Here is a 14,586-nt window from a genome sequence, read left to right as displayed (position 1 = left end):
TTTCTGAGTATTTTAATACGAAATTCTGAGGGATAACATGTCTTGCTATGCAGTTAATTGTGCTAACAGACCATCCAAGGATTCTGTGGTTCGTTTTTTTCGGTGAGTTAAATGTTTTATTGAAGTGTATTATATATGTTAGCACCATTAGCAGGTATCGATTTTAAGAGTGCCTTAGGTCACCTCCTTATGCTGTAGGGTAGATTAACTTTACTGCAATCCAGTAATGACCGCTAAATTAGCTAACGTTATAGTTATTGGGAATAATGTTAAAGAAAATATGTTCATTAAATGAAGTCCATCAAAGTATGTTGTTTAATGATGAAGTAGTCTTGCTCACGCTAGCTAGATTGGCTAGCGTTGCTATCGGTTGCTATCCTACTATCCTAGTGTCATTAACTTTGCACCAATATGACTTTTTTTTTTTAAATAGCGCAGCCACACTTTATTTTATTTGAACTAGGCAAACCGAATCAAAATTGCTATGGTTGCAATACTTACAAACTATTTACAATCTATTCTAATTCTCATGCATTAAGTAAACGTTAACATTACTGGTGTTTGGTGTTCTTAAACGTGATATATTCACAGTAACATTGACAAAATGTCAGCAAATCTAGTTTTTCTTTACCATCATAACATATAAATAAATACATGTTTGAAGTATTGTTGTATAGTGTCAGGTTAACTTACCCCAAGAAACGTATTAAGCCGGAGGAAAATGTCAACGTCTGGTGAGTGCTGCGAGTTACAGTTCAGGTTAGCATATACCGGTAGCCTAACTTCTAGCTACCCTGGTAACCTCGAGGTAGGTGGGCGTGTTCCAGCAGCCAGGCTTCATTCGCCCCGCCCCAGTTTCACTCACAACCCAACCCTTTAACCATTTATGGATTATCCGGGAGCAGGCGGAGTCAGGCACTGACAAGATGGCGCCCATTTGAGCTTCATTTGAGCTCTTCAGAAACCTATGGGTGACGTCACTGAGGGTTTGTCCATTATTTTTACAGTCAATGATATTACCCAAATGTACGGGTTCGAATCCTGTCGCTGGAGTATGAATATTGTTTATTTTCATTTTTAGGCCAGCGTATTTTCTGTTGTTGTCTGTAGGTGATCTCCACATGCACATTTAACTAAAGTGATGCTTATGTTTTTTCGCCGAGTTTAAAAAAAAAATATTGTCTGGTCACACTTCAGACACACAAGTAAGGTGAAAATGACAAACCTGGCAACCACATATGATTCGGCCCGTATAGCGTCATATGACGCTCAAGGAGTGGAAAACGTAAACAAACTCAACCAGTTGAACCGGAATCCAGTTAAACTGGAACACCGGTAAACTATAAATGAACTGTATCAATTCCCCTATTTTTAATCAACATGAGTATCTAAATGACCTCCATGAAACAATCACATTAGGTCAGGGGTCACCAACGCGTCGCCCGCGGGCGCCATGGCGCCCTCGAGGACTACTTGAGTCGCCCGCGAAGGCCTGTTCTAAAATAGCCTAGTTCTCACGTGACACACAACTTTATTTTATTCGTTGTTAAACTTTCTATTATTTTTAAATATATTGCATTGCTTGTAAGAAGATAACAATATGCAGTATGCACGCATATAAACATATGCCTACTTATAAAACGTAATTTGTGTAAAATAAAATGCTTCAGATTACGTAGATTGGACCTAGCTGGTCTCCACGACAACCGTTGCGTGGAGACCGAGTCCAGTCAGTGCAGTGAAGCGAAGTCAAGATGAACGGATGATTACAATTTAATCGAAAACATGGCAGAAAAAAGAAAGAGAACGTATTATTTTCACGGTGAATGGGAGCAAGAGTTTTTTTTTACCACTGTAAAAGATGCCTGCGTGTGTCTCATTTGCCGGGCGACTGTGGCGATACCAAAGCGGCACAATGTTGAGAGGCATTTCAAGACCTGTCACGCAAGCTACCATGCTAACTACCCACCGGGCAGCGCACTACGAGTGGAAAAAGTAAGTGAGCTAAAGGCAGGATTGTGCAAGCAACAGTCTTTTTTCACAAGACCAGCTAAAAAATCTCAGAAAGCTACCGAAGCCTCGTTCAGAGCAACAGAACACCTGATAAAGAAGAAGAAGGCATTTACAGATGGAGACCTTTTCAAGGAAACGATGATGATAGTTCTGAACACTGTGCTTAAAGACGAGAAATATGGGAAGGAAGTGCTCTCTTCTGTAGCTGATGTTCAAATGGGGGCAAGCACAATGGTCAGGAGAGTGACAGCAATGTCCGACAACTTGACTGATCAGCTGGACCAGGATCTCAGGGAGTGCAGGTGGTTCAGCATCCAATGTGATGAGTCCATCGACAGCAGCAGCACGGCGCAGCTGATGATGTTTGTTCGGATGGTGTTTCAAGATTTCTCTACAAAAGAGGAACTTCTCACACTACTCCCCCTAAAAACCAGCACAAGGGGGGTTGATATCTACAACGCGGTGAAGGAGTTTTTCAACAACAGAAACATACCACTGGAAAAGCTGGTGTCGATTACCACCGATGGGGCTCCTGCGATGACCGGACGGCATGCAGGGTTCATCGCGCTCTGTAAAAGCGACCCAGCGTTCCCGAAATTCGTACAGTACCACTGCATCATTCACCAGCAGGCCTTATGTGCAAAGGTGCGTTTTCATTTTGTATTTTATTAATTTATGTTATCCTTGTTGTAGGCCTAATATCCTATTTGTAATTATGAGTAGGCCTATTGGGCATATTTTACGCATCTGCTTGTAGACCGGCCCCTACTGCGCTTTTTGGTCGTTAGAGTCAACTTCATAGTTGTGATACGGCGCTATATAAATACATTTTGTTTTGTATTGTATTGTATTGTATTGTATTGTTATTGTTTTTAAGTGCTTTGAGTAAGAGTGATTTTATTTTATTTTTAAGGTGATCGGCTTCGAGCACGTAATGACTCCTGTTGTGAGGATCATAAACAGCATCCGTTCCAAAGCTAAACAACACCGAAGTTTCAAGGTGATGTTGGCGGAGCTGTCGGCTGAATATGGGGACCTGCTTCTCCACACGGACATCCGATGGCTCAGCAGAGGACGGATTCTGCTCCGGTTTTTGTCGCTGTTGAGGGAGATCAAAGATTTTATGAAATCTAGAGACGAAGACACATCGCTGCTGGAGGACGTTGCGTGGCTACTAGACCTGGCATTTCTGACGGACATTACTGGAAAACTGAACAATCTGAACTGTGCGCTGCAAGGCAAAGGTAAGACTGTTGCCGACATGATCAGTGCTTTAAATGCGTTTAAAGCACAGATGAGCATTTTCTCTGCGCATTTACAGAGAAAAAAGGTGCTGCACTTCCCCTCTTTGCAGATGGTGCTGAACGACAATACCTCTGCGTCTGAGATTTTTGGCAACGCTGCCGAAAAATACACTCAAGTCATAAACAGGGTTGGGCAAGAGTTTGAGAATAGGTTTTGTGACATTGATAAACTTGAGCCATGTGTGTCGTTCGTTTCGAATCCATTTATAAACGTGGACACAACGTCCATTGCTGAGCAACTAAGTGCAATGTTCAGCTTGGATGCTGGGCAGGTGGAAATAGAAATAGTGACACTGCAGAATGACATTCGCCTCAAAGCCCACCAGGCTGCAGCAAACTTTTGGGGCCTTGTTGATACTGAAAAGTACAGTGGTCTGTGCACAGCAGCAATGAAGGTTGCCAGTCTGTTTGGGTCTACCTATCTTTGTGAATCAGCCTTTTCTGACATGAATTTCATAAAAAACGAACACAGAACACGGCTCACTGATGCACATCTGCAAGACTCACTCAGACTTGCAGTGTCAAATTACAGCCCAGATTACGAGGCCCTGGTTGCCAGCATGCAATGCCAGGCTTCCCATTAAAACTTATGAAAGATTGTGATGGATTAAATAGGCCTATAAATACTTTTGTTTAATGTTATGTTGTTCTGTTTGATGGTGATTACAGTGAAATAGAAATAAAGTGCTGATTTTGATATTTGTCTGTTTCCTTCCTTTTTAAGCCATTATTGATAATTAGGCCTATTGTGCAAATTTGTTAAAATGAGCAGTGTCCTCAAACAGGTGAATATAACTAATTAGTTTTACTATTAATAATAACATACAATTAAAGGTAAACCGCGCAAATTTGAAGCGTACCAAATTGGTAGCCCTTCACATTAATCGGTACCCAAGAAGTAGCCCTCAGTTCAAAAAAGGTTGGTGACCCCTGCATTAGGTACACCTAAAGTACATCAGAACAATATTATTACAACCTGACATCATATTCCATCTCTGTCTCCCTCATAAACATGGCGGTGGCATGGTAGTTTAGCCAGCTACACATTAGCTATATTGAACAGCAAAGTGTATATCTGAGCTAGCTTAGCGGTGCTACCCGCAACTAGCGTTAGCTTGGTAGCTAGCAATCTTTCTAAAGTCGTTTTTTCACACAGGACAATTATACAATAGAGCTCCTGCAGATGATGTCATATATGCTGGTCACGTGACGAGATACGACAGGGGCAGCCATTTTGGCAGTCATCGCGGCAGTAAATTGACAGGCACTGGCAGACTGTCAAGGATGGTGGATAACTGCTGTGCACCAGGTTGCACAAATAGGCGTGGGAAAAAGAAAGGTGTATCGTATTATCGCATTCCTAAAGACGCGGAGAGGAGGGAGAAGTGGATTGGAGCGATTAAAAGAGCCAGGAGCCTTCAGAAAAAGACTGAAAGATGGGACCCCCCGGCCGTTGGCTTTCGCTTATGCAGTGATCACTTCATATCAGGTGGGTGAAGGAATACAGTACAATGCTACAAAAAGTTTCTGGTCAGTTTAATTAAATTTAATTAGTTTAATTTAAGAAGTAGCACCCAGTTATTATAGCTAACGGACACTGTGATGTCCCTTTTTAACTCAACAAGTGTGGCTCTGGCGCAGCCTAGCCAGTTAGCAAGTTAGCTTGTAGCAAGCTAGTGGTAAACAAACCCGTGTTGAAATATTCCTTCTTATTTTGTAGGGAGAAAGAGTGATAATCCGTTGAGTCCGGATTTTATCCCCTCAATTTTCGATTACCTTCCATCTCCAGAGAAGAGGAGACATAAAACGAGACTGGAGGTTTTTAACAGAAGGCAGAAGGCTAAACTGCACAAAGTAGAGCAGTCATTCCTCACCACCACCCATGGCTTTAGTTGACTTTCATTAAGCCTTTGGGAGTGATTAACCTATATGAAATTCCAAAACAGATAAATAAAGGTAAAAAACGCCAGCCACTTTGGTTGAGTACGATCAAAAATACAAACTAGCAAGTTACAGATGCACTGCAGTAGCTATCCAAGCTAAAAAACATGCTAACGTGACACTTCCGTAGCTAGCCAAGCTAATAAACAAACAATGCTAACGTGACACTGCCTATCAAACTGGAATAATTTAATACTTACCCTTGCAGTGATGATGCCGAAGTTTTTGGATGTAAGACTCCACAGTTGAATGTTGTTTACGAAGCCGGACTGACACCATTTGTAAGCCTCCAAGCTTTTGTACGCTCTGAGGGAGTCTCCTGAGTACACTGATGGAAAGCTTACAAGATAGCTGTGGATGTCTGCGTAGCGCAAGTCGGGTACATCGTCTTCAGAGCAGGAGGTTATGCTCTTGAAAAGCACACCGGGTGAATTATATGGGTCGCTTATATTTAATCTCTCTAATTTTGTACTATAAAGCCGAATTTCACTTGAATTAAAATGAGAAGTATACTCGCTCGGTAAGAAAACACTGGCACCGGTGGTCATGTTGACTGCCAAAATGGTGGCTCCCAACCAAAAGTCACGTGACCGCAGGAGCTCTATAGTACCACGGCGGGTTAAAACATTGGAAAACATCTCTGCAACTCCAACTGGTTTTATGAAAGTATCTCAGTAACCAATGCTCTTACCGGAGTTCAACTCGAGGCTTACACGGTTGAAGCAGCTCCTCTGTCTCTCTCTGTCTCTGTCTCTTTGTCTCTGTCTGTCTGTCTCTAATGCTCTCTCCTAATAAACAAGAGATTTATCAATTCACTACGCGGGGATTGATCATTCATTTATGAGGTTTACATCACATTTCATACCCAGGTTCGTCAGCTCACTCGACGAACGGCACTCAAGGTCAACGTCTCCGGTGAGTGCGTGCTCGTAACCGTGAGTACAGGGCTGGTGCGACGCCTTGTGGTGGGGCATGGTAAACTGTCATTAAATGACATAAATGGGTTTGATACCCATGTCGGTTACATATGAATTTCATGTTCGTTTTTTCGAAATGGAGCTGTATTAAAAGTTATAACATATATGTTATTTGTTTATGTCACATTGTAATTATACAACAGCTTCTATAGAAAACAGAAAACCAAGCTTTAACAGGTTTTGGATTTCCTCCTCCTGTGATGTTCTCTTAATGATGTAAATATGATATGAAACCATTTCAATATATAACATTAAAGAGCAAAGACATACAATCCACACACTCCTGCAGGAGTCTCCAGCTTATCAAAGTGAACAGCTAAATCTCCATAGAAAATTAAACGTTGAATTTTCCATTTATTTTGACACTTCCAAAGTAATAAGATCCAATGGGAGCAATAGTGTGAATAGAGAAAAAGGGGTTGGTAGCACAGCCTGCCAGCTGTTGTCCATTAAAAAATGCTTTCATGATGGAACCTGAGACTTATGTCTTAATCTGATTACAACTCTGGTATTTACATTTTGGGTGGTGCACAACAATTAAACACACTGTTAGATAGTGTTTTGCACAGGCATAGAAAGAAAAAATACAATTATAGAAAATAACTTGTTTGTAGAAATCAATCATGTAAAAATAAGCATATCCAACATGGACTAAAAGCTTGCTAATTAGATACAGTAAATAATACACTGTACAGTGCAAATCAATTGCCATTAAACATTAAGTATGCTGTTATTCTACTGCAAATGTATAAATCACTATAGGCTATTAAGCACTTGTTTCTATGTGAGCGGATCTATGACTATGACTCCAAGGTTGTTGTTAAAGGTAACTTTGCCGTTGGACTCCACGCTACAGTCTGGGTGCTGCAGTAACTCCAGGACACCAGCTTTGAGCTCAGGCGAGGCTGTGTTACTGAAGTCCAGCACTTCGGTGAGGAAATCAAGCAGCAGCTCTCCCTTCTCATCCCCCTCAGTGAAACACTCGGTGATATCCATTTGAGAAGGCAGCTCGTAGCTCTGATAGCTCACCCCCTTGGAGTCCAGAAAGCTTTTCATGTCTCCAGTGGTCACACACTGACTTATTTCTGTGTTACAGAGCTGGCTCCTGTAGGTCTTCCACAGCTTTCCCCAACCACTGTTACCTGGTAAAGATGACATGACCGTACAATTAAGAGTCTACAGCCAAGGACCAGTGCGTAGAGCTACATGCTAACCTCAGCATGCTAACATGCTCACACTTTTTGCCCCCAGGTCTTTTTTTACTATATACTGTTGAACTAATATACATGGGGTGAAAATATTAATATTTTTGCACTTTTAGCAAACTTACATGTTTGCTCACTGGCACTAAATATTAAAATAAAGCTTAGACTGATCGGAATGTCATTTGTTTTACAGAAATGTTGTCTCTAAATAAAGTAGAATTAAAGGAGAGTCAAGGGATAACCAAGTTTAACATACATAATCTCACAACCATAATTATCTGTCAAGTCCAATCCCGCTTCTCTATTTTGAGTTATTATATTGGGGTGCTATAAAATATCGCAACACTTGATTATCACATTTATGTTTTGTGTCAGTGTGTCAACCCTCAACAAACACTGTATTGATTTTTAATTGTTGATGGAAAGATATGTGGTGTGAGATAGCACAAAAAGTGTAATGCTCTGATATTTTTGACTGTGATAAATTAATATGCAGATCCCACTTTTCTAGATGCATAAAAAAATAAACCTTTTCCGCTTAGATGTTATGCATCTGGTGGTGTGTTCCTTATACAAACACTTTTTTTTCTCAAATTAGATTTAATACAAATATAGGTAATATATTACCATGCTTACAGTATTGCAATATATTAAGTTGTAAGCCCTGTATCATGATAGCAGCACAAATTCTTATTTAATGTTAGTATGGTGCCCCGGGAAGGGGTTTCACTTTGTATATATATATATATATACATTTTTTTTCTAAAATTATTTTCTTCTCTGTATATACTGAATCAATAGGCAATAGGTGTGCTGACTATATACAGCATAACGAACACTTGCCATCAGAGAGAAGAAAATACAAAGAAGTCTTGATAATTTGAGATTAAATCAATCCACTCACCAGAAACTAGGATGATAAGAAGCTTCCCATTCTTGTTGAGGAGACTCTGGAAGAAGTCGATGGTAGCTCCAGGATCCTTCACATAGTACAGCATCTGTCGATTTCACCACAGATAATGAGCTGGTAACTGGATTCACGTAGCACCTAATTAGAACGCTATGCTAGACAGATGTTTTAATGGGATTAATTGCTGTGAAGTGCAGCAAAGTGAATATGACCTAGAAGTGTCAAAAAATATAGTCTGTGAGCAAGAAGCACTACATGTCAGCAGCACAGACCTGTATCATGTGAATGAAGTCAGCCTTCTTAGTCATCTTTTTCACTTTCCACTGCTCCTGAAACTCGGAGGAAGTCATGTTGTTCCAGGTAAATTTGATGTAATCTAAATTTGGTTTCTTTGACACCAAAACTAAATAAAGAGACACAAAAAAGAATCTGTGTTACTTTTGTGAATGAAACACACCATACAGGGAAAGTATAACAAAACGTATGTAGGTCAGAAAAACACTTCCCTGCTACTTCAATTTTTTAGACTATAAAATTAGCTTGTCACATTGTTGGAAACACATTTTCTTTTGTGATAAGTTTAGTTTCAACTATCTGTTTCCAACCAACTGTTTGTTTTTCTTTAAACTGCTGATTCGAAGGAGGCAAGCATTGGCAAGTTTTGATATCACAAAAGATATCCACACGCTTTTGAAAACACTAACTCTGGTAACGTTTTGAGTCAACAGATACATGGCTACAGTAAGGGAGCCACCCACAGGAAATGAAAATGCATAACATAAAATACAAACAGTCATTAGCACTCGATGCACTGACACAAAAGATAAGAAAGAGGACATTCAGGATTATTGTTTACCTACAGTACATTATTAGGATAGTATTTTGAATACATATGTTTGTGTAAATATTAGAAGTAGCACTAGTAGAACTCCTGGTCAGAGAGCTGCAGAGCTGGTGGGGATTCAGTTTTTCTCAAAAAAAACTTCAGAAAGGTGGATACTTGCTGACATGAGGGCTAGAATCTGGGACTGGTGGTCAAAGGATCATCCCCTTGCTACTGTAATGCATGTATAACTACAGTATTTATGTATAATTGTGAAAGCCAAGGGCATATTTATAATGTATTGAAATATAACAAATGGGAATGTAGCCTTTATTTATGCTGTTAAATTAAATATCCAAACACATTTTTGAGGGCATGTGAATATACAGATAAAGTATACATTTGCAGTATGAGAGATAAGCATGTGCTTATAAAGACTGCACCTTTGTAGTGATGAAGCTGCGTGCTGCTGGGCTCCACCACCTCGTTATCCACCGTCACCCCTGGGTGCTTCATTCGGAGCTGGGAGAGCATCTCAAGGTCAATCTCACCTACAGACACCAACCGTTTTTGAAAAACTCCCATTTCTTGAAAATAAAATCTCGACCCATTCTCCCAACAGCACCCAAAATGCTCAATTCTAAAAGTAAATGCATGTCCCTGCAAATTCAAACAGGAAATAGATAATTGCACTTGTCAGGTATGCAGGACATTTTTCGATTTATGTTGTTATAATATCAGGAAAAACCTTGAGTCAAAGCTCTCTAGGATTTCTCTCCAAATATAACCTCGCCAAAGGCAGGTGATTTTGTTTTAGTTCTCATTGAAGCTGACACATTTCTATGTCCAAGCGTATATCCAAGCAAAGAATCCGATGTGGACAGGCGCTGAATCTTTCTTATTAGATTGAATAATACCTTGCGGGGGAGTTTGTAGCCATTCTAATGGATTTTACAGTCCATTAGAGGATCTGTACCGTCGCTCCATTATGACTCTGACATGACAGCTCAGGTAAATTAAAATAATCCGCTCTGACATAAGTGAAGGGTAATAGCACTCTTGGGCATGTAGTGAGTTTGCTCAGAAACAAATTAGCCTTGCTGTGTCATGAGCGCTGGAAACACAATGCCGTAAAACTACACACTAGTGAGGTCACTCCATACACGGCCGAGGTTAAAGATTAATAGATGGGTTCAAACTCTTGGCACTCTTAATAAGGGTAAAGGTTTTTAGTGCTGCAGACATAAATGACAGCAGTGCCAAAGGAACAAATGCTGCAGGCTGATTCAACAACGCCTCCTCACCTTCGCTGTCTGCAGCAGAGGTTGCTCAGCTATTAACCGTGTCACACAAAACACAAGATAAGTTTGGCACTTAAAGTGTCCTATACTGAGACTTCTTACCAGCTCCACTTCCAACTCCGATGACATTTAGATGGGACTTTCCATCTCCAATGCTGATGGGAGAGCAGAAAAGCACTTCTTTAGAACAGTCAAGTCGGAAAATTCACATCCTCCTACCTGCCGATTGGGGCTGTGACGGTCAATTCTGCCTGAAAAAGTGAGATGTTCTGATATAGCATTTGAAGCATCTCAGGGCTCGGGGCTTTCATTCTTGATATGAAATGTTCTGTCACTCACCAACGGCTTATTAATAACACTATTATATTTTTTAATTACTTGGGAGTCAAATCACTCCAGATTTTCTCCCTGCTCTACGTCTGTGCATGTGCATTTGTGCAGTCATTTATTTTGTTTTGTAAGCATCTCAGTGACAGTAGGCATGAGAAAACTCATAAAATATTGACATGTTCTGTTTGGGGCTCTAAGTTTTGTCCTAACAAACTGACATTGCACTGCTTAATTGTTTGAGAGCCTTTGCAGCACAAGTCTACACATTGCATTTTCTTTCACCTTTCTTCTATCACATTTTTGACTGTGTAATTGTTGGAGGTGTATACACACTTGTAAGGACCAAGTTACTTTTAGTTTAAGGAAAAACATGAAGTATGAGGCTGATCCCCTTAAGTACTAATCAGTCTCTCTAAATCTGTCGTGTTAATCACAATCACTTCTATTTATCGCTTATCTGCCTTCATCTGTTAAATAATGCATCTTTTCTATGTTTCCCCCCTGGATTGCTTAAAGGTTAAGAACATCTCTCTAGGCTTATGGTAATTTAGTTATCCAACAATAATGTTATCACAATACAAGTTATACTGTATGTTCACTGCAGTTTGACCTTAACAGGATTTGAGGCCAATATCAACATTTAAAATATGTAAAAATAAACACATCAGTGCCTTTACTCAACAAATGTTTTTTACTTTGTTGCATTTTGTACTAACTGACTGTAGCTAGTTAATCAATTAACTTAGAAATGTTGGGAAATCAATCAATATCAATATATCTAAATGTAATCTGATGTTTTCTATTACTCAGTCAATGGCAAGGTCTGTGGCTTCAATCCTACAGTGTGTTTGTGCGTGTGTGTGTGTGTGTGTTTGCGTGTGTGTGTGTGTGTGTGTGTGTGTGTGTGTGTGTGTGTGTGTGTGTGTGTGTGTGTGTGTGTGTGTGTTTGCGTGTGTGTCAGATTACCTGGCCAGTATGTCTGGCAGCGTGTTGCGGATGAAGTCCTGCATACACTGATGCTCGGAGGAGCGCTCCAGAAAAAGCTGGAAGGATTTCTGGTATCTGTTATCATCAATAACCAGACTCTTCAGTGGAGATGCCATGGTAAATAGTCTGGCACAAAAACACAACATATTTCCTTTGACAGTTAATAGGGTCAGAATGACAATATATAATTCACATAAGTAAAAGCAGTAATACTACAGTAGGAACACTGAATTAAAAATAAAAGTATTTAATTAAATACAAAAGTATTACCAGATAAATGTACTCATAGTATTATTTTATCATTGTGGGTCATTAAAATCTCGTCATATTACTAAACTAATATTGTTAATGCATCATCAAGTAAACTGTAATTAAATGTTATATGTAGTCAAGCTGAAAATAATTGTATAGACCAGTTTAACTCCATCCATAAAAAATATACAATATTTACCTCTGAAATGGATTGTGCTAATATACAGAGTAACAGTGGCCCACGGGCAAATGGGCTAAAACGGCTCAACAAACAACATCAGCAGAAACACGTGCACTGTCAAAAAACGATGCATACCAACACAAACGTGCCAAAACAAGTGCAAATGAAGAAACATTTTCACCAATGTGACAGCTCCTTTGCATGTGTTTTTAAGTATGCATCGTTTTTGAAACTGCATCGCATTTCTTTTAATGTCAGGGTTTTGTTAGATACGCCAGAACATGATTCAGGTTTCATATTGTAGGAGTGTTCAGGTTTCATATTCTAGCTACATTGTAGCCTCACTCAATTGTTCATTTCTGCTAACTTTCTCTATACAGAATAGGCCATTGGAGATTGTTTTTCTCCTATATATCACTGCACATATTATTGTCGATGAACCGTTGCACAGTCTATTGGTTGAACCTGTTGCTGGTTATGAAAGGGCGGACTCCCAATGTGAAACAAACTTCACTCTGGCGGATCGCTAACATTCTTGGCTAGGTTCGCTGAACATGAGCATGTTTCCAGCTGCTGTACGTCATATCTTCACTATCATAACACAGCTGCTGGGTGGGTGCAGAAATGTTTCCAACAGCAGTGGATCTCAAACAAAACAGCCACCAACAGAGATTTAGCCTGTCGTGTGTCTCCCTTAATATGTGTAACAGTACGGCTGATAGCGACATTTACACGCTCGGTAAACGTCACAACGCTTGTTTTAAATCGCAATCATTTTGTATGTGGTGGTGAAGCTGCACATATTGACACAAGACGCACAGTTTACACTTACTTGTCGAGCAGGAGTGAGTCCGTAGAGATCCCCGGTCAGAATGGAACCCTCCCACTGAATTTACAGCTTTCATTTAAGGAGGGCCAAAGGTAGCAAAGAAAATCACCCGAATGATAACACGCTGCATAATAGAAACCCAAGTCCCCAACGGCCTTTAAGTATTTACTAAACACGCACAGTGATTTACAGTATGCTTATGTATTTTTGCTAATGCATGTTTATTCTTATTTTATTTTTCATTTTATCTTGTTTTTTATTTGACTTTTATTATTTTTATCCGTTCAATTCACGAGTATATTCCATGTGTTATATCTGTGTTTCTTCTTATTCTGTTGCTGCCTTGACATGTGAATTTCCCCACAGGATTATTTAAGGGCCATCGTATCTTATCTTATCTTTACCAGGCGTATGAAATACGGAAACACAGCTGCCGTGATTGCATAACATTGAGTCGTATTAGAAAGCATTGATGGCAGATCACCCTGAACATCCAAAAGCGCTTCTGGTTTTTTTCATGCAGCGCTTTTAGAAAACACGTTTTGTCAAGTTGGTGATTATTTTCTTAACGCTGCACTTGTGTTGTGAAGTTAGTTAAGATGTTTCTTCTTTTGCATGGGTTTTGGCTCATTGTTCTTATTTTTTTTATATTTGCATCGTTTTTTAAACTGCAGCAGGTTTCTCCTAATGGATGTATTATGGGCTGTTATAAGGCATTTGCATCTGTCGGCCACAGTGGTATTGCCATTGTTTTCCATTCATTTCACTATGGTACTATGCAAATCTTCTACAAACTTGCTCAGTTCAAGCAGCAATCCATAATGTCAGTTTTATTGTATTCAAACATTTGATGTTGCATACTGTATCACTATGGTGAAGCTGTGCATGTGCGTGTTTCGTCACAAAGAAAATGTAACTTTGACAAAAATAAGAGCTGACTATATCCATTGTAATTTATTTGAAGTCTCTGCATGCTGATTTTCTCACTGTATTGGAGAACAATGCCTGGAAACATCTTTTTAAAGTCAAATAACCTTTACTATTCTTTGAAAAGGTCAGCAGAAATGTGAAGCATGATATTTGAATACGTTCCCAAAGACCACTATAAGAAAGAAAGATAAACTGACAAGGCTTAATGATTCTATTTCAAGGAAGGATGAAAAAGTGAATGCCTCTCTTGTCTAATGGCTCTCCATATCTCTCCATATCCCCTTGATTTCCATGACCATTTGTTAAAATGTTAGTAAACCTTCAGATCAGGGGCGGCGTGTCATGAAGCTAGAGAAGGTTAAGATTCCCTAAAATGTTGGTCCCTTTCCTATTGTGCACACCAGTGTTTCCTAAAAGTCTCGTACATCATGTTTAGCAACTCCAAATATTAGCCTGTAATATAAGGCTACGTTTTTTACACATATATACATTCAGTTAAGGATGAGATAACTATCAAAAACGTAGCCCTAACAGAGTGTTATCTGTTATACATTCTGACCGAATGAGCAGAGGGAGGCTTAAACTTTGTGTATGCATTTCATT

The 14,586-nt window shown here is 39.6% G+C and overlaps 3 protein-coding genes across 3 annotated transcripts in view; 1 reads left to right on the top strand and 2 right to left on the bottom strand.

The window, feature by feature from the left end:
- Window positions 1-6,146, bottom strand: part of LOC134867653 (histamine N-methyltransferase-like) — a 41,700-nt gene extending 35,554 nt beyond the window's left edge. Inside the window, exon 1 of the mRNA XM_063888377.1 lies at window positions 6,124-6,146. The gene's annotated coding sequence lies outside the window, so the exon portion shown is untranslated. The remainder of the gene's footprint in view (window positions 1-6,123) is intronic.
- On the top strand, window positions 1,438-4,014 carry LOC134866872 (general transcription factor II-I repeat domain-containing protein 2A-like). The gene is made up of 2 exons (XM_063887060.1): window positions 1,438-2,658; window positions 2,927-4,014. Exons 1-2 carry the CDS (start codon window positions 1,786-1,788, stop codon window positions 3,899-3,901), a joined length of 1,848 nt encoding a protein of 615 aa, XP_063743130.1. The 5' UTR covers window positions 1,438-1,785; the 3' UTR covers window positions 3,902-4,014.
- A 423-nt stretch (window positions 6,147-6,569) lies between the features above and the next one.
- On the bottom strand, window positions 6,570-13,235 carry LOC134866910 (histamine N-methyltransferase-like). Its single transcript, XM_063887122.1, has 7 exons — window positions 13,057-13,235; window positions 11,771-11,917; window positions 10,577-10,629; window positions 9,617-9,724; window positions 8,623-8,753; window positions 8,345-8,438; window positions 6,570-7,377 (listed from the first exon to the last, which is right to left on the bottom strand). Exons 2-7 carry the CDS (start codon window positions 11,905-11,907, stop codon window positions 7,016-7,018), a joined length of 885 nt encoding a protein of 294 aa, XP_063743192.1. The 5' UTR covers window positions 11,908-11,917; window positions 13,057-13,235; the 3' UTR covers window positions 6,570-7,015.
- Between the last annotated feature and the right edge of the window lie 1,351 nt (window positions 13,236-14,586).

The sequence above is a fragment of the Eleginops maclovinus genome, chromosome 7 (genome assembly GCF_036324505.1).
Source record: "Eleginops maclovinus isolate JMC-PN-2008 ecotype Puerto Natales chromosome 7, JC_Emac_rtc_rv5, whole genome shotgun sequence".
Classification (NCBI taxonomy): Eukaryota; Metazoa; Chordata; class Actinopteri; order Perciformes; family Eleginopidae; genus Eleginops; species Eleginops maclovinus.
This window is presented reverse-complemented; position numbering and strand designations above follow the sequence as displayed.